The sequence below is a fragment of the Yarrowia lipolytica genome, chromosome 1C, assembly GCF_001761485.1.
Source record: "Yarrowia lipolytica chromosome 1C, complete sequence".
Lineage (NCBI taxonomy): Eukaryota > Fungi > Ascomycota > Dipodascomycetes > Dipodascales > Yarrowia > Yarrowia lipolytica.
The window spans coordinates 2,619,898-2,646,353 of record NC_090772.1 but is presented as its reverse complement, the minus strand read 5'-3'; the positions used below and the strand labels follow the sequence as shown (position 1 = coordinate 2,646,353).

The window sequence follows — 26,456 nt, the reverse complement described above, 5'->3', positions numbered from 1 at the left end:
TACTTGGCACTTGGAGCAAGATCGTCATATACGTGATTTACAACCAGTGTCATACACGCTACAAATAGTAACCCGTGGTATACAGAATGGCTCAACATTGTGACCATCAACATACATACGATGCTTTTCGGTAGCTATAGTAGAATATGTGCTGTACTTATAGACACATGGTATAGAGTGAGTACTTGGAATTGTGAGTCTGTAATATCACAATCACCAGTTGTACCAACAGTGGTTGTTAATGACGTCGTGTAAGAGCACATCGTATCGTACCGTACCGTAGTAACATCGTGTTACCGTTCTAATACCCTAACTTGTTCAAGCAATTCGCCTTCATATAGACCTACACCATCATATACATCACTAACTCCCCCACCGTTCTCTCCACTGTTCACTAATATACATCCATTAATTATCATAAATATTCATACACTATCCCTCAACGAATCCCGCCTGAGTAGCCTTGTGAGGCACTCGGGGAGTCTGGGGAACTCGAGGCGTCGAAGAAACACCCATTCCAGCTCCAAACTTCGGGGGTGGAGCTCTCAGGTGCCCGGGAGTTCTGTGTAGAGTTCCTGGCGTCCTGTGCAGCCCCGGAGTCATTGGAACTCCACGTCCTCCGGGACCTGGTGTCATGGGAGGGATCTTCGCTGCTGCTGCCGCTGCGGCAGCAGCCTCCACGGCCTCCACGTTCTTGATGGTGACACTCTTGGTCATGTTGTTGACCTTGAAGATACCAACCAACCGCTGAGCTAGCTCGAACATGTTGTTTCGCAGCGAAATGACAATGAACTGGGCGTTCTTGGTACGCTCCTTGATGTAGTTGGCCACGATGGACACGTTTCGGAAGTCCAGAGCAGCATCAATCTCGTCCATCACGTACAGAGGCGTAGGCTTGTAATGATGGAGTGCAAAGACGAGAGCCAGAGAAGACAGCGTCTTTTCTCCGCCGGAAAGGTTAGAGATGTTACGCCACGACTTCTTGGGAGGCATGACCGAGAAGAGAATACCCTCGGAGAAAGGATCCAGAGAGTCCACAAGCTCCAGCTCGGCATTGCCGCCCATGGTGATCATCTGGTACATCTCCTTCAGCTTCATGGAGATGGTGTTGAAACCAGACATGAACTCAGACAGTCGTTTGGACTTGAGATCCTCCAGTCGCTTGGACGACTGCTCTCGCTCCTCCACAGCCTCATTGAGCGCAGAACGACGAGTCTCGTAGTCGCGTGCCCGTCGAGCATATTCCTCAAGAATGGCAAAGTCGATGTCGATGCCCTCGACCGAGTTTTCCAAACCGACAATCTCTTCCTTGAGCTCGGAGACACTGTAACCCTGGAGCTCGTCCTCAGAGTACTCCACGAGAGGCGTGGACGTCTCTTCTGGCTCATCTGGCTGGCCACACATTTCGCCAATGTTGTGAATAGCCAAGCCTTGCAGTCGCTTGACCCACTGTGCCTTCTTGGCTCCCTCCTCCTCAACCTTGGTCTTGTGTTGCAGCAGCGAGTTTTTTAGCTCGACTTCTGCCTTTCGCAGCTCCGAAATCTCTGCCTGTTTTTCCTGGAGCTCATTTCGTAGCGCAGATACCCGCTCCTCCTGCTCGTACATGGCCTTGGTGGCCTCCTCGGACTCGGTCTCACACTCAGCCACCTTTTGCTCCAGAGCATCAAATTTGGACTGGAAAGGAGCGCACTCCTCCTGGAATGACTGCAGCTCCTTCTGCGACTCGGAAATGACCCGCTGTTGCTTAGTAACATTGTGCTGGGCCTTGGACCGGTCCTTGTTACCGGTCTTCATCTTGCCCTGCACAATCTCAATCTTCTGAACCAGTCCGTCGACCTTGGACTTTTGCATTCGCAGCTTGAGACCACCAGTCTCCATAATCTTCTCCTCGAGAGATGCAATTTCCTCGTCAATTGAAGAACACTGTGACTTAAGTTCCTCAACCTCTGCCTCAAGAGTGGCAACATGATCACGTGCCTCTGCAAGTACAGAACTCTTCTGCACACCCTCCAACTCCACAAGCAGCTCCTTATGTTGTCGGTCGGAAGACTTGTAGTTTTGAGCGAGTGCTTCAATCTCAAGACCCACCTTGGAAATCTCGACCTCGACCTGAGGAAGCCGCTCCTTCAAGTCCCGCAAAGAAGCTACCATCTGGTGATAGGTGGTATTGGCCACGCCATACCGCTTCTCCTCGTTCTCCATCTCGTTCTCCAGAGCTCGCATTTCATCTGCCGAAAGAGCCTTGGCGGTAGATCGCTCTGAACCGGTGATTGCCATCAGACCAACCCGCTTGACATGTCCTCCGCCAGCCATGGTTCCACTTCGCGCGATAAGCTGGCCCTGCAGAGTCACGACTCGGTACCGGCCACCCGAATAGGCAATTCTGTTTGCCTGGTCCAGATCTTTCGCAACCAGAGTCTCACCCATGGCTGCATAAAAGACTGGAATGAACTGGGGGTCGCATTTCACTAGATCGATTAGCCGAGGAACACCTTCTGGAGTGTTAAAGTTCTTGGGACGTCGATTGCCAATTTTGTCCATTAGCTGAAACACACCTGTACCTAGATTGTTCTTTCGCAGATACTCCACGCAGGCTTGACCTGTCTGAATCGTGTCAACCACAATGTTGTCGAGCTTGGGACACGCCACAGATACGGCAGTATCATACTCTGCATCAATCGTACCGAGATCTCCAAGCCGGCCATGAATGCCAGGGAGTCGTCCAGAGTCCTTGAGCTTCATCAGAGCACCTACAACCCGTCCACGAGACTGCAAAGATGATTGCGACTCCTTGGCGTCGTTGTACTGAGCACGCATGTCGTCCAGGCGCTGCTTCATGTCTGCTAGCTTTCCCTTGGCGTGCTCGCATTCCTGCTCTCCTAGCTCAATCTGGTTCTGAACGTGCTCCTTCTCCTTCTCCGAGTGAGCCACCTTCTTCTCCAGACTCCTTCCCTCCAGCTTGATGCCCTGAATAGACGCCTCGGAGTCCTTGACAGCTTTCTCAGCCCGGGAAAGTCGCTCCTCCTCGAGCTCGACCTTGTTGAGCGCAGACTTGACCTCTCCCTCTTTGGCAACAATCTTCTGCTTCCAGGGATCGAGTTTTTGCTTGAGCAGGTCAATCTTCTCGGAGAAAGGGCGTGTTTTGTCTCCCAGATCCCGTTGAATCTCAACCATGAGAGCCTCGGCCTCGGCAAGTTCTTCGCCGTATACCTTGAGCTGCTCAATGTTGCCGGAGTTCTCGTTGTCGTACTCCTCGATCCAGGACTCAGAAGAGGATAGCGACAACTCAGCTGAAGCAATTGTCTTCTCTAACTTCTTCGCCTTAGCCTCCATGTGCTTCTTGCGCTCCTCCAGTTGCACTTTTTCTTTCTCGTGAGAGGCCAGAATAGAGGCCAGCTTGGACTGGGCCTTCTTCAGACCCTTAAGCACAGATTCCTCGGACTTGACGCCGTCCTCTAGAGTCTTGATTTCGACTCTGTTAGCGGCATTTCTCTCCTCCTCTGCCGCCAACTGCGTCTCAATCTCAGCCATAACCTGCTCGCTCATAGTGATCACCTTCTGGCACTTTTGAGCATGAATCTGGAAGTACAGAGACTGCTTGTGAGTCAGCTCGTTCTGGAGACGCAAGTAGCCGACAATCTCGTCACGTTCGGATGACAGACCGTTCAGTTCCTTCTCCACAATTTCCATACGACCCTTCTTTTCCAAACACACCTCATTGAGCGAGTCGATCTGAACTTGTGCCTCGTCGATTGGCGTCTTGTATTGCGACGTACCAATAATGTCCTCCAGGTACTCCAGTAAGCCGTCGTCGTGGTCGCCCTCAGCCTTCGCCTTCATCTGGGCAATACTTTCGACTTCTCCCTGCAGAATGAGGAACCGTTTGTGGTCCAGATCGATTCCTCGGCCCTTTAATAGTGTGGTCACCTCAGTGAAGGATGACGTTCGACCATTGATTGTGTACACAGACGTGTTGTTGCTGTAGGCCTTTCGCGCCACAACCAACGTCGAGTCTGGTACCACAGAGGTGGTACCGTCCAGCTCGTCGATCACGTCCTGAAAGTGGACTTCGACGGAACAAAACGTGAGATTGGGGTGGTTGGAAGAGTTGTGAATGAGAGCGGACAATTTGCCTTGTCGCATTTTGGAAGCTCGGAAACCGAACACGAAGAGAAGCGAGTCGATCACGTTGGACTTGCCGGAACCGTTGGGGCCAACTACGGCGGAGAATGACTGGGTTAGTATGGCTTTCAGGACGGACCACATTGTGGTTCAGCATGGCGGTTCGGGACAAGCATGCGAAGCCATGTTAATAAAAGGCTTTTGAGATCGAAATAGCACTTGAAATCATGAAACGCAAGTTGCTATTGAATAAAGTAGACACTTGAAACCAATAAGCACCCGAGTCCAGTCATTTAAACCAAGTGACCACAAAAAAAGCCAGGCAATCCTTCGGATCGCTCAGCTTGCTCCACTATACTCACACTGTGGAAAGGACCAACTTCCTGTCGTCCGGCATAGGATTTGAAGTTTGTAAGGACCAAGTTGCTAATGGTCAGCCGCTGAGTGGGCTCGTCGGGTGTCTTGATCACATGCTGCTGCATGGACGTGGCGCGCTGCTGCATGAGCGACCGCGCATGGATGCCGTGGCTCAGCTGCTCCTCCTGTTTGACCTCGTCGGGCTCTTCGGATGCCCTGGGGAGAGGCAGGCCATCGGGGGCTCCATCATCAATAGTCAGATTGGCCTGCATGGGGGAAGGAACAGGCATGGACGAGGGAGGAGCTCTGGAGGGCGTGTTTGGCGTGGTGGCATCTTCTGTAGCGGCGTTGGTGTCCATATCAGGTGTCATGTCACGTTTCTTTACAATGACGTTTTCCTTTTGACTGGGGCTGGGATTGGACACAATGTTGGAGGTGTTAGGAGAGGCATTGTTGGCCGAGATGGATGTACGGGTTGCAAGAGGGCTTCTCTTCACGGGTGACGACTCCATGGCTGCCACTTCACCTTCAATATCACCCCCACCCACATTCTCATCACCCATAGCAATGTTAATGTCACCCTCATGATCCACGCTCATATCGCCCTCCATGTCAATGTCCTCCTGCTCTTCCTCCTCGTCTTCAATAACTCGCTTGGCGGTTTTGGAAGCCACCAATTCGTCTTCTGACTCTTCCTCCTCATCCTCATCCTCATCCTCATCCTCATCCTCATCATGATCAATAGATACATCTGCAGAATCATGGGTAATGTTTGTGTTGTTGGCGTTTGCGGTATCACTTCCTTCCTCTTCCTCTCCCTCCTCCTCCTCCCCTTCACTCTCGTCTTCACTCTCAACCACCTTGTGTGCTCTGGGTCGAGAAGACCGTTTCAAGTTCTTCTTGGTGGCCACCGCCAAATCATCCGAATCCTCCTCTGAAAACTGCTGCTCAATCTCCACGCGCGAGATCGAGCTGCGGTGCGAGGCCGAGTACCGCTTGGAAGGCGCACTGCTGAGTCGGGCCATTTGAATGTGGAAATGTGTGTCGATGTGGTGGAAAGATTGTAGATGTACTTTTCTGACAGACGCGTCAACCTCTGTTTACCCAATATACAATACGCGTCCGAGACAGGAAGTGAAACCCTAACCCTGGTTGTCCTGGCAACACGAGCTGGTGGAGGGGGAAGCATGCTTGGTGTCGGTGGATGGGTGTACGAAGTGAATGTTTTGGTCACGTGGTTTGCAGAAGTATTACTACAAGTATTACTACAAGTGTGATATACCTCTGGTTTACTACAGTTTCAGGGTCGTCCCACAAGGGTCAATACTGTACTTTTTTTGCTGTATATTTTTTTCGACTGGAAGAGTGGGGTCTTCACAGTGTGTCAAATGTGGGAGAGTAGGAATGGGTGCGATTACGTACGACTACGAGTTCAAGTATGGGAAAAATGGAGCAAGAACGGTGAATGGATGAAGAGTTGCTTTTGGTGGTATTTATAGGTTTTTTTCGTGTTTCAGCGGCTTGTACTTGTACAAACAGTTCACGAGGTACCGTATGTACAAGCAGTGCGGCTGGATCTGATAGTGACAGTTATGGGGTCGACTGTGGAGGAGATTGGGGGGTTTGGAAAACGTTTCCAGATGTGTTCATTAGTACGAGTATGGGAATTGGATCGGAATTTGATAGTGGTATGGTCGCAAGTCTGACATCAAGAAATCCTGTGGCTGGAAACTGTCTATTGAGTCCTACTTTGAAAATGTATGGTTGATTACTGTAGGAAGCACAAGATGAGAGTTGGCTTGTCGAACATTCACAGTAAAAGTGGATGTGTTGGTTAGTACAATTGTAACTGACATATTATCTCGAGTATTACTCTTACATCTGCTCGGAAGCTCGCTAATGCACGAGAAGTTGTAGCGTACGCTGCGGGATTGGCAAACTGAGGTGTTCTGGTGCTCTTGTCGCGAGATGTATGGATGTTCTGTTTGTGCGTGCGCATCCATCGATATGGGTCGTTGATATGGATCGTTGTCAAACCAGCTCCGGTTATATTCAGATGAATCGCGTCCACTGTCTACAGTACCATCATTAAGTAGTGTGCTCCTGTTGATTATGTAATCGTACTAGGGATCTTTGCTAAGATGACGAAATCCACAAAACACCGAGTCATAAAAACAGTCGGAGCCGCCGCATTGAGCCTTCTACCGTTACATCCCCTCGTTTATCTGCTTATTAAGCCACTGGCACGCCCACGATGCTCCAAACTCAGCGTTAAGCGTGGGATTAGCGTGAACGGCTGAGGTCGTTGGAAAAGAAAAGTGAGTCCGGAACGCAGCCGTTAACCATTGGCATGTTGTTGTGCTCGTACCTGTACTTGTACTTGTACTGTACTCGGTCTCCTGAATTCGACTCTCCGATACACTCTCAGCACTTGATATGCACCATACATCTAGCAAGCACAACAATAACAACTCTTGGACAAGGAAATAATACCACGCAAAGAACCCACCTGGCAGACCGCTTGGCACAGCAATTCTGCACCCGAGATGAATCCAGGCTGTTATCTCTACAGCACGTACATCCGACGTCCTTGTCATCCATCCACCGTCATGTGACTTTGTACAGTGAGAATAATAGGAATCCAGTTTGGTTTAGCGTGGAATGTGGACCGTCAGGGTATATTGGGATCGCCAGTCTCCATGGTAACGGTTCGGGGTAGCTATGTAGGTATGAGTGATGGAGCAGTTGGCGGTGCGAGTGGAGCAGAGGCAGGGTATGAGTACGGTACGAGCTCGACTACGTGTACGAGTACTGTACGCTACAAGCTCGACTACGTGTACGAGTACTGTACGCTACAAGCTCGACTACGTGTACAAGTACAAGTACCATGTTGCAACAAGCAGTTCTAAGGCAAGTCGTGCAAGTACTGGTCTCAGCACTCCAAGCTGAAGAACCATTGGCTGAGTGTGTCCTGATACGTCTTGGTGTCTCAGTACTCCCTTTCAGCTCCCTTTCACTGAGGATTGACGTCAATATTTTACCTTCCGGACTTAAAGTTCACACTGAAACGGGTTTATTTCGTGTATAGCAAGAACAGCGGCCGGTGCGCGGGGCGGAAATACCTCAATTGAGCAGTTGGGCCAGCAACCGGATATTTCGACGTCTGGACCGACCCACAAAGCCGGTATATACAATGTGGTGCAGAACTGCAGGCAGACGCATCTACGCAGTGGCGGAAGGATCGGAAGTTTATATGCCCGAGGATGAGCTTATTTCGATGTAAACAAACCAAATGGGGCATAAGCCGTCCCAAAACGGAAGATTGTATTCTGGTAAATCGCTCAAATCGTGAAAGCGAGCCTCTGATTGGCTGGAGAACAAAGGCTTAAGTGAAAATGATCGCGTTTTATACAAAGGGCGAAAAAAAGCAAAGGCAAAGTGGCCGAGTACCGTAGCGAAATGAATACCAAGAGAATGAAATGCTACAGACGCAAGTACTTGTAATAATAAGAATGAATTACTGAATGACCAGTGGAAAATACATGTCTCGTTAGACTGGGTATTAATTAGGTCTATTAAATATCTTGTATTTTCAGTGAGAGATGAAGAGAAAAAAAGAAGAGTATTAAGTGCGGCGAATCTAGTTCTTCTTCTCCTTCTTGCCCTTCTTCTTCTTGCCGTGCTCAGCTCGGTACTGGGCAACAGCGGGGTTGGAGTTGTCGTCACAAGAGATAACCATGGAGTTACCCTCGGGGATGTGAGCAGCACAGACCTTATCGTCGTGGTTCACGGTGGCGTTGTAGTCGGGGGTGCCTCGGCACTTTCGGTCCTTCCACACGGTGACGGTGCAGTCGTAAGAGGGAGCAATGAAGGCGGAGTTGATTCGGGTCAGGTGGTGGCACTGGGTGTACTTGTTGGGCTTGACGTTGATGGACTTGATTCGGGCACCGTTGCACTCCTTGGACATGTCAAACAGGTCCACCTTGGCGGAGTACTTGTAGTTGACCTTGTTGCCAACGTATCGCTCAAAGAGGGAGGCAGCCTGGACGAGGTAGATGCAAGCGAGGATGACAATGATGCTGAACTTCATGGCGACGGAGGGGGTGTTCACAGAGTGAGGACCGACCAGAGGGACCAACACAGTATATATACACTTCCGGTTTAATCACGCTTTGAGTGCAGGCCAACAACAAGGTTGTTCAACGTGCAGACCTCTAGGTTTGGCTCCAATTGGTGCTGTATAATGGGGGCCCACTGTAGACGTTGTGGAGATCCCAATGAATACCGGGAGTTGATCAAAAGAATCTCCAGCGTCTCAAGAGTCGATTTACCCACTCTTTTGCCTTACACACCCCCCATACCTCTCATGTTGGCGCCGATATATATTCCCGGAATTATTTTAGGCTCTCCCTTTTGCCTTTTACACCGTAGCCTCGTCCCAGTCCTTGTTTGTAAAAGCACACGGACTTAGCTATCACCCCAAACTGTAACATAGTGTGTTTACAGTCGGAAAAGATGTTTGTGTACGAGCTGTAGGGTGGTGGTCCAACATACCCGGGTGTATGGCCCTGTCGCCGTCTTGGTGCGGCCCAGACAGCCGTTATACGTCATTGTTAGGTCCATCTCATCGCTTCTGACAGCTTTCAGTCTTGGCTTATTTCCGCCGGATCCATTTCCCGCACTTTAGCAGCTTGGGACAAGATAACGGAGTGCGTGCACGCGGAAAAAAAAAACACACATATGGTGGTGGATAAAGAAGAGCGCGTGCAACAAGACGCGAACGAGAAGAGATTGAGGGGAAATTGCAACTGGAGCGAATTGTACAGCCTCTAAAACAGCCACTTTCCAACTCCCCGCTTCTCCAGAGCTCTCCTACGTCCCACACAACCCCTTTTCCCGCAAAAAAGTGACATCATGCACCTGTCGGATATGTGTAGGGGAAAAATTTTAATCACCTCACACTCAACCAAAACGGTAATATGCAAATGAAGCCAATGGTTACAGATGTGGAGGAGATGATTGAAGGGGATGCGAAATGATTCTCCAAGTCCCCTGCTATCAGACAATGGCACAACGTGAATTGACATAATATCCCTCACCATCCGCCTTGTTCTGTAGCTCATCTAGGACACATGCTTGGCGGGTCTCGTTCGCTTACAGACAAGTGAGGGCCAAGGCAGACAAACAAACACATTCTGGTGACGTACATGTTCACAAGGACCGCCATCTGTGCCAAACCCGCTTGTATGTAGGGTGTCCATGTACGTGTGCAGGATACGGGCGGCGGTTCAATATTGGAGTAATTAATCTTGTATAGAGAGCCACAATTGTACAGCAATTTGCACCGCAAGTCTACAGAGAGCTGTAAGCCTACGGTCCATGCTAGTTATCCCTTGGATAGAGTGTCTCATAAACGCATAAACACTGAGATAAGATTTATGTGCTCTTGATCGGGCAATGTACAACATCCCGAAATGGAACGTTTGTCAACAGCCCTCTTTTGGGTCGGGCGACCAGATGCAGATATTGGGGGGTTTTGGTTGGTGGATGGAGCGTGTATACAGTCTTGTGGCGGCGGGGAGAATAGGGTAGAAATTCGGGTAAAATGAGGAAAAAACGGAGAAATACACCATAAAATCCAGTATTCTCTGGGAAATCATCTGGTGGCATTTTCTCGCCAATCGCAATAGAAATCGCTTAGAATATATCTTTACGCCGTACACGGTCCTGTTTGTTGTGTATTAAATACACTCAACTTGCTCGGAACCATGGGAGCCGTATACCTGGCTGTAAGATATGATGGTAGGCACGAGTGCTACTTGTAGGTAGGGTAAATCTTTATATATAGGTGGAATGAGGGGGTCACGTGGAGACGGTTCTAGTAGCGAGTCACTTTGGAGAACACTGCTCTATACTCGTACTGTACAGTCCTACTCGTTGTCTACAGTATTCTATTTCCGACTTCCATTTAGTTACATATGGCTCACACCAGAGTTTCCAGTCCAAATCGGAAACTGCGCGTATCTCCTAAAGAGGGAGCAGCTTTCCGAGAGGAAGAGCGGTTAAAAGAGGGCGGAGATGAATGTTGGGTAAATGTAGGGGGGTGGAGTGGTCTGGAAAGACTCGCAATTGACTCTACCAGTGAATGTACAGTCGATCCACGAGGTCTAGACGTCTCCACTTCTTCCTCAGAACGCACCAACTCTTGCACCGTAGTCCAGGCGGCTGCAGGAACGACGTTGGAAATAAACTAAGCTCGGCTTTTCGTATTATCGATTTAACCGGTGATAGCCTTCCTTGTGTAGTCTTTGATCCGAGTTTCACGTCTGGAAAGACTCAGTCCAAGGTTGGCCAATGGAAGCCAGAGAGATAGCGTTTTGGAAGGGGTCTTAGCGGGCCCAAGGGGCTTCAGGGGTCGGCTCTTGTGGTTTAGGGGAGAGAAAAAGGATGGTGGTCTTCAATTAGTTGCCGGAGTTACAAGTCCTGCAGAAACCGAGCCACCAAGTGAGGTATAGCATGCTCGACGGATTGAATGTTCCGGGTGCATAATTCCGACGAACCAAGAGAGTCAATTGGTGGACCAACAATCATGGAGGCATAATAGCAGTTCGTCAATCGCCATTCGCTACAGTAGTCTGTCTGCGGCTATCGTACTAGGATAGAAAATATGTCTCATAATTAGTTGGTGGCTTGTACAAGATTACGGATGAAGTCACACAGTTTGTTGGAGCCAAAGGCCCATGATTTGACCGCCGGTCTCAGTCAAAGTGTGTCTTAATTAGTGTCAGAGTCGTGACGCGAAGAGACAGAGGCAGAGAGGGTTCTGAAGGATCGTTCCGGCATGAGGCTCTATAACTGATCTGAGGTATTTGATAGAGGTAGGGTAGAAGAGGTCCGTAGTGGCACAAAGCTACTTGTAGTTAACCATTATGATGGGTCACTGATGACAATGCCAATAATACCATAGGTGAAGTGATTGGTGCCATTAGCAGAGTGGAGACAGGTTGGAGAATCCAAAGTAAGTATGAGGGAGATGGCATGTACTGGTGGCTGACGTTTTGTCCATGCGTTCCTCCTTCACTCGTAATATCATCAAACGGCTCTTTCCTCTTTATCTGGAATCTGGCGAGTTCACTGGTTATCCGTTAATTCACGTGAGAATGCGACAATTTACGGCGCTCAGGGTTCAGATGATGACGAGTTATGAGTACAGTCATAGGATGAACGGTATGTTTTAAAGACACGGTAGAGGATATTGCGGACTCATTATTGTTTGCTAGGAGTAGTATTGCCCTTCGCTGTCTCTGATAAAAGTCAAACTCACGTTAATCAGCGTAAAATTTCAGTGTTCTGTAAATCATTATTAATTCTATCTATGGGTATTATCGGGACAACGGCTCTCTTCCAGCGAACGCTCGCTCATGACCAGACACAGCGATGTCGGAAAGTCTGCTACTGACCATCAATTATCAACGCAAAAGCTGAGCTATGTAGCAATCCTGTCTACTTGTTGTAACTACTCGTAATCTCCAGGGGTCCTGGATCTCTCCTTGACGTCAAATTTCTAGGACGGATGTATGCCAGACTTTGTCTCTGTAGGCCACTTTCGCAAATACCATGGCGGTCGCACCTATGCAATGAACTTACTATATATCCTACATTCGACATTGTAGTGTTATTGGATCAAAACATCAACTACCAGTCTGATTTTGTACACTAATGGTATCAAAATGATCCTACGGATATCCTTAGTAATGTTATATATAAAAACTCCGAAAAATAGAACCGTCAGGTGTGGAAGAACGACCAAGGTAGATTTTAGAGCTACAGGGGTTGATAGAACCCCTAATCCCCCTTGAATATGGTCCATCAGACTCTCTTCAGGAAATATTGAACGTAATTAGCTTCTTTACGCCCTCATAATGCGACCTCCCTTCACCCCCCCTCAGCTCCACACATACCATAACATAACATCCACACTCTATGCCTTCTTCTTTTATGGACAAGATGCTCCGTATTCGTCAAATCTATGCAACAATATTATCCAGTTCCTGACCCTTGCATCTGCGTAGTCGTTTTGAACTCGACTGCTCATGTCATGTCATCTCATGTGCATCCCATCTACTTATCGCCACTTTTAGAAGGTTCAGTTTCAAGATTGGGGAGGGTAATTCGGAAGTGTATAGAATGCGGCGGAAGAACTGAATCAAGATCGATCTAAACCCGTCCCGCTTATGTCACCATCGGGTAAATACTCGTACTCGCAAAGTATATTAATAATCAGTCTTATCTCTGCTACTCGCCATAACATACGAGAAGGTTCCAGACTCATTTTATTCCCAACTCGTTTTGGTGGGAAGTCAATGTTCGCGTCTGACATGTGAGTATGATATATGCTGTGAGGGTGATGGAGGATACGAGAAGAAATTTGCCGTCATAACTGTATCTGCGTTGAGTATATAAGAGCGCGACTTCCGTCTTTACCTCTTGTCTTCTTACACACGACAAAACACACTCGTTCAATCACAGTGAAACAATTGAACCTTGGCCCTTATAGTTGAGAACCACTTAATCCAGTGATACCGTGACCAACCCTAATCCACACAGACATCCATCTTTTATCTTTCCACCACCCACCACCGCATTGCTACATATCCACCACTAAGCATGGGAAAAACATTTACCGACAAATCGCTGGCCAAAAAGGAGGCCGGCCAGGCACGAAAACGAGCCAAGGAGTTCAAGGAGATTCAGAAGGAGCGAGACGCCGCCGCCCGAGCTGAAGACGCTCTTTGGGCAGAGGGAGCCGCAGACAACTCCAAAAAGGCCCAGGCAGAGGCCAAGAAGGCCGAGCAGGCGCGAAAGCGAGCCGAGCGAGAGGCCCAGGAGGCTGCCGAGGCTGAAATCATCAAGAAGGAGTCTACTAAAAAGACTGTTCAGAAGAAGTTCAAGGGTTAACTTGGAGCATATGTACATTAATTTATTAGACTAGACGCAGGACGGGTGAGGTGCCGGACGGTGGGCAATGACGAACCGTCCATTTCGTACTGTGCCCTAGTAGTTGCATCTGTGTCATTTTGAACTGTGGAATCACTCTGAGTGTAGCTGTACGAGTAGCAGCGGTACAGTATGTACTTTTAGTGCCTGGTTAGTAATACAACTGTGTTATGAATGGGATGGTTGTGTATTCGATTCGAGCGCGCACGCTGGCGATACGGAGTGCTCCTGTTGCTTATATGGCTTCTTTTTAGTTGCTACAACAGCAGTGGTAGCCACCTCTAAATGTTGCTGTGGATCGTCCACTCACTGTGGTGATATTTTGATTGTTTTAGTAAGCAAAAAGATCCCAATTTGGATCTTGAACATATCAGGGTAATTGACAGACTGAGAAAAGTCCACTGGTTCAGTTTTAATCCTGATCATGTCAAAATTTCACCCATCACCAACCCCCTTCCCAATATGGCTTATCGCAACATCCGCCCTCAGATAGCGAACTGTAAACAAGCTGACAGATGCGGACAAAAAGTTTGCTCGATTAGGAAGCAGGTGGAAAAGTCAATGGTCACGTGAATAAAGTCGATGGTCATGTGAAAAATGGACTGTGACGTGATTAAAATGGATATTTACGGTGGATATATACTGTGGCGGTCTTATTGTCAGCATCGTTGAAATTACATGAAGAGCAGCAGCAGTTGGTTCTAAGGGCCTATGCACCTCTCTCTCACTCTCGTGACCTTTTTTTCTTTCGAACTGGGCTCAATACCTTCTGAAATATTAATAAACGGACACTTATTGAGCTCTAGGGCAAGTTTCGACTCTGATCGGTAGAATAATGCGCAGTCGTCGTGTGTACCATGTTTAGGGACACTAGAGAAGAGCGATTGCCGAAGCAATACCCGTTCTTGAGAACTTGTTGATGTTGATTTAATGGCATTGGACAACTCCGAGTCCCTGGAACTTCAGGAACTTCAGTAGACTGATTCATTTTGGTCCTTGGTGCTGCAGCTAGTCATAATTTGATACTGTACTTTGAATAATCAATTTCCAAGCTAGAGAAGACATGTTTTCAGTAGAATCATCAGTAAGTAAGCAGATTTCTGAAAATTTAACCCACTTTACAACAGCCTCAATACGACCTGATTTCTGGCATACTGGCTAGGATTGCAGACCCTGCCCTGGACTTGAAGAGTATGAGTATGTCTATAGACATGAAGAATATGTCACATACGCTACAACCTTTATATACAGTACATTAGTGTACCTTTAACTCCAAGCAAATGTTTTCGTTGATCGTCTTAAAGTCATGTGAATCAGTGCTTCCCACCAGGACAGGACGGCACTGATCCACCACCCACAGAAGCTGCAAGTTGCATGACTGACAGGACACTTTCCACAACAGTGTATTTTGAGAAAAATTACAGTCAATTCATCTAGTGACTTGTTCCTTGGACCTGGTCATGCCGTTACGGAGCAATCTGACCCAATACTTGGGTCTATTTATCCGACTCTTTCTGAGTTAGTTATAAATTTACTTGACATTACTGAAGGTGTCGAGACCATTATAAATCATCCAATAATGACCTCAATCAACTGATTTTTTTGACAGCGCCTTAATATGACGTGTATATTGGTATCACGTCTTTTCGAAATGTCTCTGGAGTCTTCCCTTTGAAATGCCTGGGAGTTTCTGCCAAGGTTTTAAGACTTATTTATATAATCGTATCCGCACCTTTATGCATTCGCTTACAGACTCTAATTTTGCAAGTGGAGATAGTTAATAGAATTTATGATAGCGATGCCGGGGCGGATGGGAAATCTGTAGCGGCAAAGGTACTGATCAATCAAGCCTTTGGACAGTGTAGGATCTGCAGCATTCGTCAACTACTCGCTCTACATCAACAGTGTCCTTCGTTGCATCAAAACACAGCCCGTTCTTTGTGAAGTGAGACTCGTTAGCCGCATCCAAATCTCACCAACTGCTGTCTGGCAACTTGTTTTTTGAGTTAGATCGGAAGAGCGGTTCATTATCTATATATATATATACACATATATATCATTTGATTCTATTTTTGAGAGAGGGGGTATAATGAGCCTCTTCTCATTCGTGATATATTGCGTCGCCAAGGTGCAAGGTGTTATCAACACTCAACATGACTTTACAAACACTCATGGTCAATATCAGAAGCTTTCAAATTCCACTCTGTGGAGTGTCATGGGGATTTTATCTAGTAAGGGTCCTCGACATCATCATTGAATCACGCACTGACATTCTTAGCTATTCTTGGGGACTGGTGACATTCATGTTTGTCAGCACTTGCATGTGGCTCAGCTATATCATGATCGAACCCCACCGGGCCCGAGAAAGACCAGGGGAGATGTAACTCTGGTTTGTGAGGTCATCATGACCATTATCTGGCTTGGAATGCTGGCCTGGGTGCTTGCTGAGGGCCTAGTCTACTGCTCAAAACAGAGTGAGCTTTCTCACGCCAAACCAACAATTTTAGACGGTGTCTATCGTACTTCAGTGTCCCACAATGCCTCTCAACCAGACTATTCCTCTACTGGACAAATCTGGGACTTGCAATTGGTTCTTCAGTTTTGTTTATGGTCACAACCAGTCTCTTATTTGTTTCTGCATGGCCTTTAATAAAAAACAATCGTCTCGCTGCTTCAAGATGCCGAATAGGAGGTCTACTCTATGATCCCCAAGCCGAAAAGTTTTGGCCGCGATTGAGCGCTCCTCGAATTGCCGATCCAAAGACTAGCGCAGATACTGCTCTGACTGAGAGCAGCCGTAAGTCTCATGTCTGATCAACAATGCACCCACTGTACAGCTCATACTTCATCCTAATCTACCGTCACTGTATCCCAATAATACCTCTAATTAATTCACAAATAACACATTTAATTACCGTAAAATACGCAGTGTAAATTTGAAAAGGAAGAGTAGCCAAGCGACTAAATCTGAATACATTTGATCCGACATACAACTCTACAAGTACAGTAGCCCCCCAAGAAGATTATCACCTTTCCAAGGAGGTGAGTTGGCGAGGGAGCTTCCTGGAGGCCATGATTCTCCCATACTTGTGGTGATAACGACAATAGAGACCATAGAGCCTATAAAAGAAAACCATTGGTTCACCGTATCCACATTGCAATACCAAAAGGTGTTAGTTTTATAAATTTATCTCATTGTCACTCAATGGGGATGAAAATGGTGCCCAACAACGTCTATATTCAGATGTAAGTGTTTGTGTTACGAGAATTTAAGAGAGCAAAACTTGGTGTATAATTTTGGGCTGGATACTATTGCTTTCGACCCCAGTTTTTACAGAATTTATCTCAGAGTACTGCCTATTAGAAATGCCTTATCGGGACATCCCTTTGGCGTACGAGATGAGCTCTACCTTTTCACTGAAGGCACCAACCGCCCCCGGAATCACTTCGAACAGTGTGGTATATACATTACTTAACAAGGATGTTTCATATCTGGAAAATAGACAATTATCTATATCGATCCTGTGTGGTGAAGTCTGCAAGTGGATGCCATTGTCTATGGTACGATACTCAACTTGTACCAGAGCGAACTCCAACATGAACATGCAATAACCAGACCACTCGGTATCACTCCGATGACCGAGAAAACAACGGTAAAGCCGTGTGTCTCTGTCTATTGAGTCTGTTCTCTTGTAGTCACTGCACATCTCGAGCTCATACCGGTATTAGTGCACTTACAGGACTCGTACAATACAATACACTTGTCAATGTTACTGTTTGTATGTAATAGAACTGCCATGAAGCTCTACAAATTTGAACCGAATCAGAAGCGTCAGTAGAAAGCACACAATCATGTCCTGTTGCACACCACAAAACGAGTCCAGATAGCGGATCATTTTCCACCGAAAAATTACAACTCAACCGCTCTCATGATCAAAATCGATAATATCGACCACTCTTATTAGAAGGGTCAACTGTCATCTCACCAGAATCATCTTATATATTACCTACTACCCTTCTACCCATTGTCTAACATTCCATATATGCTCAGATCACAGCCGCAGGATCACACGGGTGCCACGCGAAATACTTCATATTCCGTTGCCATTAGTCATCAAGATCTTTTTTGAACATAATAATCATTATATACCGTTCTATTTTTTTCTTCTTAATTTTTTTTTCTGCTTGTTTCTTTTTTCTTCTTTTTTTTTTTTGTTGAATTTCTCACAAATTCTGAATACTCAAATTTCCTAATTCCAACAAATCCCATACCGATCAATTACCTCTGAGATTAACTAGACGCCACCATTCATTAAGCCAACCCTAACCTAGCGACCCCAACCCTATCAGGAAGTTGCCTGTTTAGTTTCCATGGCAACTGCTGGATAATGCACGGAGAATTTATGAGGAAATGCAAATACTTTCTGTCCAGTCTCATACATGTCGTTACATGTGGAAACCCTCCCCTTCGCTTGCTTGTGGACATCGCTGGTTACCCTACCGAATAGAGGACACCACACGAGCGAAAAAAAATGCTTTTTGCATGCATGTCTGCGTGCTTGTAAAATACGGAACTGACCGGAGCTTAAAAGATCTTTGACCGGTTCGTTTTCGCTTGAGGTGGGTTATTTTTTTTTGATTGGCCACAAGAGGCCGAGACGCGAAATACCCAGACTCCACCAAGCAAGCTGCAATCTGCATATGTGTAGGGTTTGCACAAGTATCTGTCCGTGTGACAACCCAACCAGCCCGCTGGCATGCGGTCACATGATATTGTCTTTTACGGGTAATCTCCCAAACTGTAACCGCATACATATGGAGACATAGTGCCCCACAAAGCCCCACAGAGCAACAAGTAGCGGAAGTCGGTGCAACAAGAGTCAAGGAGACGTGGCGGGGGGGGAGGAACGAGGGGGGTATTTATAGTGGAGGATAGGCGACACAAACACACTGACACAAAGACACTGTGGCAAGCCCCATATTGACGCACCGTCTCCACAGCAATACAATTTTTAACAACATCTCTTAATACAGTATTGTTACCATCTTAGTCAAGCTGAAAATAAACTTCTTATCTGCACCACAAAGATAGACAAACATCACCACTCACTAAACACACTCACACACACACTCTCACACCCTCACCACACCTCTTGTCAAGACACGACTCAACAAGACACAAAGATGACTACACAGGTGCCTGCAGTGTACGCATGGCCCGAGAGCCACCGGGTGGCTGAGGCGCTGGCCGATCATGTGGTGGCGCAGCAGAACAATGTGCTGGATGCCAAACGGGCGGTAGATAACAAGCGTCCCGCCAATGCCGGGGCAGGCTCTGGGGCCAACAGCGGAACACAGACGCCCACCTCGCCTCCTCCACGTCGGTTCCGAATCGGCATTTCCGGCGGCTCGCTGATCCACGTGCTCAACGAGGGGCTGCTGGCACGTGACGATGTGCGATGGGATCAGTGGGATATTTATTTTGCCGACGAGCGCCTGGTGCCCTTTGACGATGAGCAGTCCAATTACGGACTCTTCAAGCGCGAGATCTACGACAAGATTCCTGAGGGCACGCCGAAACCACGGGTGTTCCACGTCGATGAGTCGTTGCTGGACGACGCCCAGGAGGCCGCCGACGCCTACGAAAAGGTGCTCATCAAGGGCTTTGCAGCCAAGGACTCCGTCAAGCTGCCCATGTTCGACCTGCTGCTGCTCGGATGTGCTCCGGATGGCCACATCTGCTCGCTGTTCCCCAGCCATCCTCTTCTGCGAGAGTCTCTTGCTTGGGTTGCGCCCATCGAAGATGCTCCCAAGCCCCCGCCCCGACGAATCACGCTGACTCTGCCCGTAATCCGACACGCACACCGAGTCACCTTTGTGGTGGAGGGAGCCACCAAGGCGCCCATCATCAAGACGATTTTCGAGCGGCCGGAGAAGGGTCTGCCTAGTTCATTGGTTAACGAGGCATGCGCTGGCAAGGTCAGCTGGTTTGTGGACAACGACGCGCTCAAAAACTCGTTTGTGACAAAGAAGGAGTACAAAATGCTGGTAACCCCCAAGAAGGAGAAGGAGGATGAGTCGAACTCCGAGCAGGAAAAAAAGAGTGACGCATAAAGGTCGACTGGAGATCGCGCTTGCATAATGGACCTAAACTGAGCACACAACACACACACACGCACACACACACACAACACGATGAGGGAAGAAGGCAAACCCCAGGCTGAATAGGTGAGAAAAAATACATGATATGACATGGATGTAGATGTAGCGTTGGTGGATGGGATTGGTTGTCGGTACATGCCAAGTTACTTGTAGAAGGTGAGATTTTTCTCATGTTGGAGTAGAGCTTGTTAGAGAAGGAGATGCAGGATACCGGTAACAGTGAGTTCCGAGAAGCAGATGACATGCTTGAGTATGAACCAAATGGTCATCTATGTAGACGTATGAGTATTAGACGATGCTCGTGGTTAAATTATTTGGTGCAATGGGGAGGGCTGTAGAGATCATCAACTGATGCTGTAGCCGGAAATATGGGAACACCTAAGTGTATGCTCACCTCGACAGTGAGATTCTTTTAGGGAGGGTTCTGGTAGATGTCATTGGCAACTGAGTCTCTACAATATCCGTTTGGTTGCCGTTCATGTTCGAATATGTTTCTTGAAAGGTGGTCAACAAATCCATCAGATCTGGGGAGTTATCGAGGGATTGTGACCAGGAGTACGACCATTCAAGGCGTGGCTTCGATGAACAGCGACAGTCCAATTGGGTGGCGATTAATTCGTGTATATACAGCTCATCTTGACCGCCGCAATTGTGAACGTCACCGCAATGTCGGAGCAGCAACTTGGGAGTGTCGTTCCAAGTGGGTGCAAGAAGTCTTTGTTGAGATGCCTCGGTAACTTGCTGACGAGGTTACTGTTGGGTGAAGTGTACGGCACCTAGACGAGCCGTCATTGAAGAGAGATGACTTCGTTAGAAGGTGATGAGCTCCTTCTATCCTGACTCTCTGTCCCAGGTGTCCGGAAGAACTACACTAGTGCATCAGTAACACTGTGCAAGTCCGAGAAAGAACGAAACGTCAGAGGACGGCACAAGTAAAAGACTTCAAAATCACCATCAATATCGCCGACAGTCTATCCTCCTCAACTCTTGGAACCATTTGAGAGCGCTCTGACCAAGTCGGGGCACATTGCCATCTTCTGGAGAGACAAGGTCAAGAGCACTACAGTATGAACGGCGTCTAATACTGAGACCTGGACATTGCCAAATACGACCGAGACGACAATCTTAACGCATTCCTCAGGACGAATACAATGAAGAGTCCATCATGTCCGGATAAATGTGGGCCAAAGTCCTGCCTGATGACTTTGGAACTTACGACTGACGTGGACAAGTGTTACTATATAGATACATCTTTACTGTTCCCCAGGGAGGACGACCCAAGCTGGCAGTGGTCTTGCTCATCCCCAAGACTTGGTCACCTGAGATACAGATCATCGTGATAAGAGTAGTAAGGACCAGCCCAGACACGGGATCATGTATGTACATATCTGATTAGTAGTCACTCGGACCTTTCTATGTAACTACATACCCTACGGTGCCAACTTTGACTAAGCACAATAGCCGTTCCAAACCCACAGCTACCGCCGATGCGCTCGTATCACGCACATTCTAGTTCCAGATCGGCCCAACACTGGAGCAAGCAGCGAACTAAGGCAGCATTTAGTTGAGACGGATATCTTTCTAGCCCACTCGTAGCCTCACTGTCTTACCACATGGTTTGTAATGTCTCCGAGGAGCTATACTTGTAAAGGTGGGTCTAAATGGCAGTGACAGGAACATGCCCAATAGCTCCCCACTCACAGCTTCACAGGTTTCACGCAACATGAGCCGCTTTCGTGCTTGGCATATCCTTGAATGGAACTCTGAGCAGCAGCTGTCATTTTCAATCGCACCGTGGAACAAGGGTGTTTAGCGTGCTTTCAACGACTTGAGCCGTTTCTCAAACACCACGCAGCATCCAAGCACATAGCCATGTCATCTAGCCCATGATAAAAGGCCCGTCGTTCGGATATCGCCAACATGGAGAACCATAAGCCAAAGTACTCATACTTGTACTGACGACGGCGGAGAACACAACCGCAAAATGTGACCTACTTGTGCACGCACTTGCAGAGGTTGTATCTATACCCTTTGATTGGGAAGCAGTGCTACTTTTAGAACCATAGCCGGCCTCTTATGTTTCTGTGCTGCTGACCACATCTCCCTGCGTTGCCCATGCCCCTTTATCTACCGGCACTTGTGTTATTCCATTATGCTTGGATACGTGCCAGCTATCTGTAGATCACAGCCTACAGTGGCTTCTCTGGAGTCCTCGTGTTTCGACAGTTCGGAAACAAAACGCCCTGCCGACGGGCTGTGTTCCATTACTTTCTCCGTGCAAGTCGCGATCCGGGATTTGCTACACTGATAGTCAACATCTCACCACATCAGCTACACTGACTTTGCCCACCTCCCCACACTAAAAGTGGAACTACTGCACTCCTGGCGCTTTGTCTAGGCCCTGAAGGCGGGTTAAATCGGCAGCTGCGTTAGTGACATTCATGAACCAAAAGATCCGAGCAGAAGAGATACAAGTAGCCCTACCGCACGTGGCTGGTAAACAAGGAACTGCTCTCGTGAGAATGGGCGGAAGATGTTACTACAAGTCGACACAAGGGATACCACACAAAGCACAAAGCCATTGGCCAAAGGCTCAGCCGCCCCTTCTCCTTTCGCCCGCTATTCTCACTCCTCTGGAACTCAATAAATATCGTATATTTGTACTTACATACTAATAGACACTGATGACGAACACCAGAACAATAAATACCCCTAGCCCTTCCGACATAGCCACGTCTATACCACCTGGGATGCACCATATCTACCAACCTCACATTCCCAGTTAGAACAAACACACCTCCATATTCCACTCTCTAGCAATGTCGTGGTAGCTGACATTGGGCTGAGTCTCCTTTCGCTTCCAGAACTCCAGCATCAGCTTGTGAGCCATACGTATGGGCAGATAGTTGAGAGGCGAAATGAGTCTCTCAAACTGTCTGGCAATTCGCTGTCTCAAGGTGAGACTGTCCGTCATTAGTCCAACCATGAATAGAGGCCAAATGCACAGAAACAAAGGCAGTTCGCCCGAACAGTTGAAAACAGCATCCGAATGCATATATGCGTCTTCACAGGTTGCAGCCAAGTTATCCACATGGCCTCCATTGAACATGTACACGTAGAGCATCAATGCGTGTCGATAGGCCTCCCACACATGCATGGACGCCTCACAAAAGGGCATCTGTACAAGAGACACAATATGAGCAGGTCCAGGGGTCGATGTCGGCAATGGTTCCGGTCGCACCTCCTGCAGCGGACGTCGGAAGGTCAGCAGCTCATGCATAATGTTCTGCCCATCCGATGCTTTTGCAATCATATCAATCATGGAGTAAGGCAAACCAGTAATGGGGTCAAATCCACTTCTGCCCATGCAATACTTGAGCCAGATGTTGAGTCTGGGCGAGGTTCGGCCTGCAATGAAGTTGTCGAGGTCGAAAACTCCCAGATTGGCGATAATGTCTGAATGAAAGTCTCCTGAGAAGATGGTGGCAGGCTTAGCTTCAACCAGAGAGTACAAAAGTTGAATATGCGAAGTCCATTTATATCCGACCGACAGGGAGAATAAACAAATGAACACTCCCACTGCAAACGCCGTCTCAGGAGGCTTTTCCGGGCTCAACTCTTTCAAAAACAGCTCAATAGCTCCTCCAAAACGTCGCAGAGACGCCTCGTAGCTCTGGCCGGTACACAGCGCCTCAAACACAATAATCACCTCGGCCAAGGCAGGACTTTTGCTCACCAAAGGCACAATGTATCGTTTCAGCGGTCCGTCGTTGCGGTTGTGGGCCACCAAGCGCCAATGGTCCTCGTAGAAGAACTTGCGCAGCAAAATGTAGTCTTCTTTGGGCAGCGAATCTTCCAGGTCCAGTAGAAAGCCCGGTGGGTATGCGTCTGCGGACAGCGATTGTATCCTTCCTCCCTGTTCATTCACTGGGTTTATCACAGGCATGTGTGTAGGTTGTTCCATGTGGGTGAGTATGGAGCTGATTTGGTCAGCAAATCCGGGGATGGACGAGACGGGCAGAAGCTCCAGGCCTCCGTGCGCCATACAGGTTCCGGATCCTGCTCCTCCATCCGAGCTTGGGGTGCTCATGGAAGACGGAGATGATTCAATGTCGACTCTGAAGTTTCGCACCGCCGCCTCCACGTGGGCTCGGGATCCCACATCGCTGATGAAGGTGGCGCCCTTGTGGATTCCCCTGGACGCCACTCCATTGCCCCAGGTTAGCACTTTTTTGTACTCGCACGCGGCTCCCGCCTTGACACACCGTTCACACGCGGGTTTTTCCTCGTCGCACTTGCGCTTAAGCTGTTTGCACCGCAAGCATCCGTTTCTCGATTTCTTCATGGCCCTTGACGTGTCTGGCAACGTGCAACGCGGTATATCTGCTGTGGTTTCTGTCTCTTCTCTGTCTTCTGGCATGTATTTATTCATGCACTGCTTAAACTTTGCTCTACTCGTTAACTCCCATTTTAGCCTTTTTTATATAGCCCAGCTCAAATTTTTTTTTTTAAAAAATATACAAGTCAAGTTCAAAATATTTCGTCCAGCAGCGTTAGAGTTCGACTTGTACAGTAGGTTGGCACAACAAACTGGCCTGTTGCCATGTGAATCAAACTCTTTTTCAGACCACAAGCAGATCCCTAACACCACAAGTCCGACAGACAAACACAGACACGGCTCCGGCAAGTGTGGAAATGGCGGCTACTGTCAAGAACAATGGTCTGAAAAGTCTTCTCCCGGAGCCCCAACTCCGAAGGTGGTGATGGTGGCGGTGATGGAGCTGTGTATCGGAATGCATAGGCGAGGTTGTTGATAGAGTAGCCTACTTGTACTGGTGCAAGTATCGCGTTTGTAATTTCACAAGGATGTGCTACTTGTAGAGACGGAGAGGAGGTTGGTGGGAGAGAAACTTGCACACGGCAATGCTCTCTCAGGGTCTCTCATCTTGCACCGTTCGAGGTTGGCCTTCGCTTAATCTTTTTCAGATCAACCAGACGCTCAGATAGTCCCACTAGCTCGCTGCTAATGCACCTCCGACTTGGACATTTTCATCTCTGCCAAGCTGCAGTCTCCAAGATGGGGTATGCAGAAAGAACTGAAATCCTGAAAAGAGTCTTGCTAACGGTCCATGTCGTCGTGTGGAGGTGGGTGCGGTTGGACAGCATCTGAGAAGACATGTACCCCCAGCCCAAAAGCAACACTCTGGAGTCTTCAGTCACACCGTTTCCTCCGACTTCTCCGACCTGTCAAAAAACCCCTACGAGTGCTTACTTTGTAGTGTATATGCTACAGTACACACTTGTGCCTTGTTTGTTCAGGGACATCCGTCGGATGCTTCCCACCCAGATGTGGTTGAGACGTCATGATGAATCAGACAAGCGACGGTGAGGAGTGACAGCAAGAAGGGGGTTGATTGGCCCATAATGGTGCGTTCGTAGTGTACACTCCCGCGAGCGTCTGTGGGTAGTCTCGTCGGCCACGTCTCGTAATCCAACAGGTGTGATTCCTTCATTGGACCTCAGACTCAAGTGCGGGCACACAACCGAGTCCAAGGTGCCAGTGTCAACACGCTCGCCCTTTTTACAACCTAATCCCTGCCCTGCCTATAGGTAAGACACAGCCAAGCACGGTAAAGCATACATGTGGCATATGCGCCGGTTCCATGTTACAGAAGAGTCGGGGTTGAGTTGTCCAAGACGACGTGCACTCGTGGATGTTTATTTTCGACTGTAATCCGCCCTGGGGAAGCTCGGTCGGAACAGGAAGCATCTTTTGGAGAACCTCCGGTCCGAGTCAGTTTCTTTTAACGACTCCGTCCGAGCCGTAACTCAGTCACCACCTGACTCTCAGCCGTTGTCACCAGCCTCTTGAGTGTGAAAAGCGTGTGCAAGAAGCTACAAGCAAGTAGGGACAAAAGCAAAAGTCAGCCTGAAAAACCAGCCCAACCCTAACGACGTGTTCCAGAAGCACTCAGCCGACGCTCAGACAATGGACGCTTAGGTTTGCAGGTATACGAGACTGTAGATCGGGCCGTATGGCGGTGGTGGGTATTGTTGTCCGTAGCCGGGTTCCCCTAGCGATGATGACCGTATCTAGCGTGCCAGAAGCTGGGTCTCAGTTGGACGATAGCTCCAAAGAAGACCTTGCAAAGAAGCAGACTGGCCTTGGAGACGAACAAACAGTCTAATGTAAATTTCCACCAAGCGTTTACTTATGAACCGTCCATGTATGTCATTTGCTCTGCTCTTTGACAGGGAGGAGGTATATCAAACAAGAAGCACCAGTAAATACTGTATATACATGCCATGTACACCACACCAGGCTTAAACCGTCTCAATACCCATTGGATCGCTAGTTCACCAGGTTGAACCACTAGCACACTGTACCTTCGGACCCGAGTTGCATCCAAGTTGCTTTTTTGATTGTCTCAAGATAGAGTATTAATCTCAGCTTGCTTTTTTGGCTGCTCTTCCCGCCAACGTTTCATAATGACGACGTATCTACCCGAACCACCATCTCCCCTACAGGTGCCCTTACTCGCGGTCGTCGAGAAATCCCTCGACTTATGTCAGTCTTTGTCTTCACCTATTGTCTAATTATTACACTACATTACACCCTATAAATCTTCACTAATGAACTCCCTCCAACGCCCGCCATTTCCACTGCATTGGTACACAGGTGCAGGGGAATGGAGAGTTTTGCATATTCGACAAAACAGGCAAGTCCAGCAGGAAGCTAATAGAAGCGCGAGGGAAAGAGATGGGGCCCTCTAATTGTACACTGGCGACTTTTCCTGCTCTCTCGCGGTCCCGCCACG

The 26,456-nt window shown here is 48.2% G+C and overlaps 8 protein-coding genes across 8 annotated transcripts; 3 read left to right on the top strand and 5 right to left on the bottom strand.

Moving 5' to 3' along the window:
• Positions 1-432: 432 nt before the first annotated feature.
• YALI1_C26408g (uncharacterized protein) lies at positions 433-5,504 on the bottom strand (the record flags this gene model as incomplete). Its single annotated transcript, XM_502000.3, has 2 exons — positions 433-4,233; positions 4,485-5,504. 2 exons carry the CDS (start codon positions 5,502-5,504, stop codon positions 433-435), a joined length of 4,821 nt encoding a protein of 1,606 aa, XP_502000.3.
• A 2,615-nt stretch (positions 5,505-8,119) lies between these two features.
• On the bottom strand, positions 8,120-8,569 carry YALI1_C26377g (uncharacterized protein; the record flags this gene model as incomplete). Its single annotated transcript, XM_501999.3, has 1 exon — positions 8,120-8,569. One exon carries the CDS (start codon positions 8,567-8,569, stop codon positions 8,120-8,122), a length of 450 nt encoding a protein of 149 aa, XP_501999.1.
• Positions 8,570-13,146: 4,577 nt separating this feature from the next.
• Positions 13,147-13,437, top strand: YALI1_C26332g (uncharacterized protein; the record flags this gene model as incomplete). The annotated part of the gene is made up of 1 exon (XM_002143001.3): positions 13,147-13,437. The coding sequence occupies one exon, from the start codon at positions 13,147-13,149 to the stop codon at positions 13,435-13,437; it is 291 nt and encodes a 96-aa protein (XP_002143037.1).
• Positions 13,438-14,177: 740 nt separating this feature from the next.
• Positions 14,178-14,464, bottom strand: YALI1_C26318g (uncharacterized protein; the record flags this gene model as incomplete). Its single annotated transcript, XM_068282465.1, has 2 exons — positions 14,178-14,245; positions 14,296-14,464. The coding sequence occupies 2 exons, from the start codon at positions 14,462-14,464 to the stop codon at positions 14,178-14,180; spliced, it is 237 nt and encodes a 78-aa protein (XP_068138566.1).
• A 4,196-nt stretch (positions 14,465-18,660) lies between these two features.
• On the top strand, positions 18,661-19,590 carry YALI1_C26276g (uncharacterized protein; the record flags this gene model as incomplete). The annotated part of the gene is made up of 1 exon (XM_501998.1): positions 18,661-19,590. The coding sequence occupies one exon, from the start codon at positions 18,661-18,663 to the stop codon at positions 19,588-19,590; it is 930 nt and encodes a 309-aa protein (XP_501998.1).
• Positions 19,591-22,420: 2,830 nt separating this feature from the next.
• Positions 22,421-24,070, bottom strand: YALI1_C26222g (uncharacterized protein; the record flags this gene model as incomplete). The annotated part of the gene is made up of 1 exon (XM_501997.3): positions 22,421-24,070. The coding sequence occupies one exon, from the start codon at positions 24,068-24,070 to the stop codon at positions 22,421-22,423; it is 1,650 nt and encodes a 549-aa protein (XP_501997.2).
• Positions 24,071-24,664: 594 nt separating this feature from the next.
• On the top strand, positions 24,665-24,917 carry YALI1_C26215g (uncharacterized protein; the record flags this gene model as incomplete). Its single annotated transcript, XM_068282464.1, has 2 exons — positions 24,665-24,783; positions 24,827-24,917. The coding sequence occupies 2 exons, from the start codon at positions 24,665-24,667 to the stop codon at positions 24,915-24,917; spliced, it is 210 nt and encodes a 69-aa protein (XP_068138565.1).
• An 82-nt stretch (positions 24,918-24,999) lies between these two features.
• Positions 25,000-25,408, bottom strand: YALI1_C26209g (uncharacterized protein; the record flags this gene model as incomplete). The annotated part of the gene is made up of 2 exons (XM_068282463.1): positions 25,000-25,209; positions 25,256-25,408. The coding sequence occupies 2 exons, from the start codon at positions 25,406-25,408 to the stop codon at positions 25,000-25,002; spliced, it is 363 nt and encodes a 120-aa protein (XP_068138564.1).
• Positions 25,409-26,456: the final 1,048 nt, after the last annotated feature.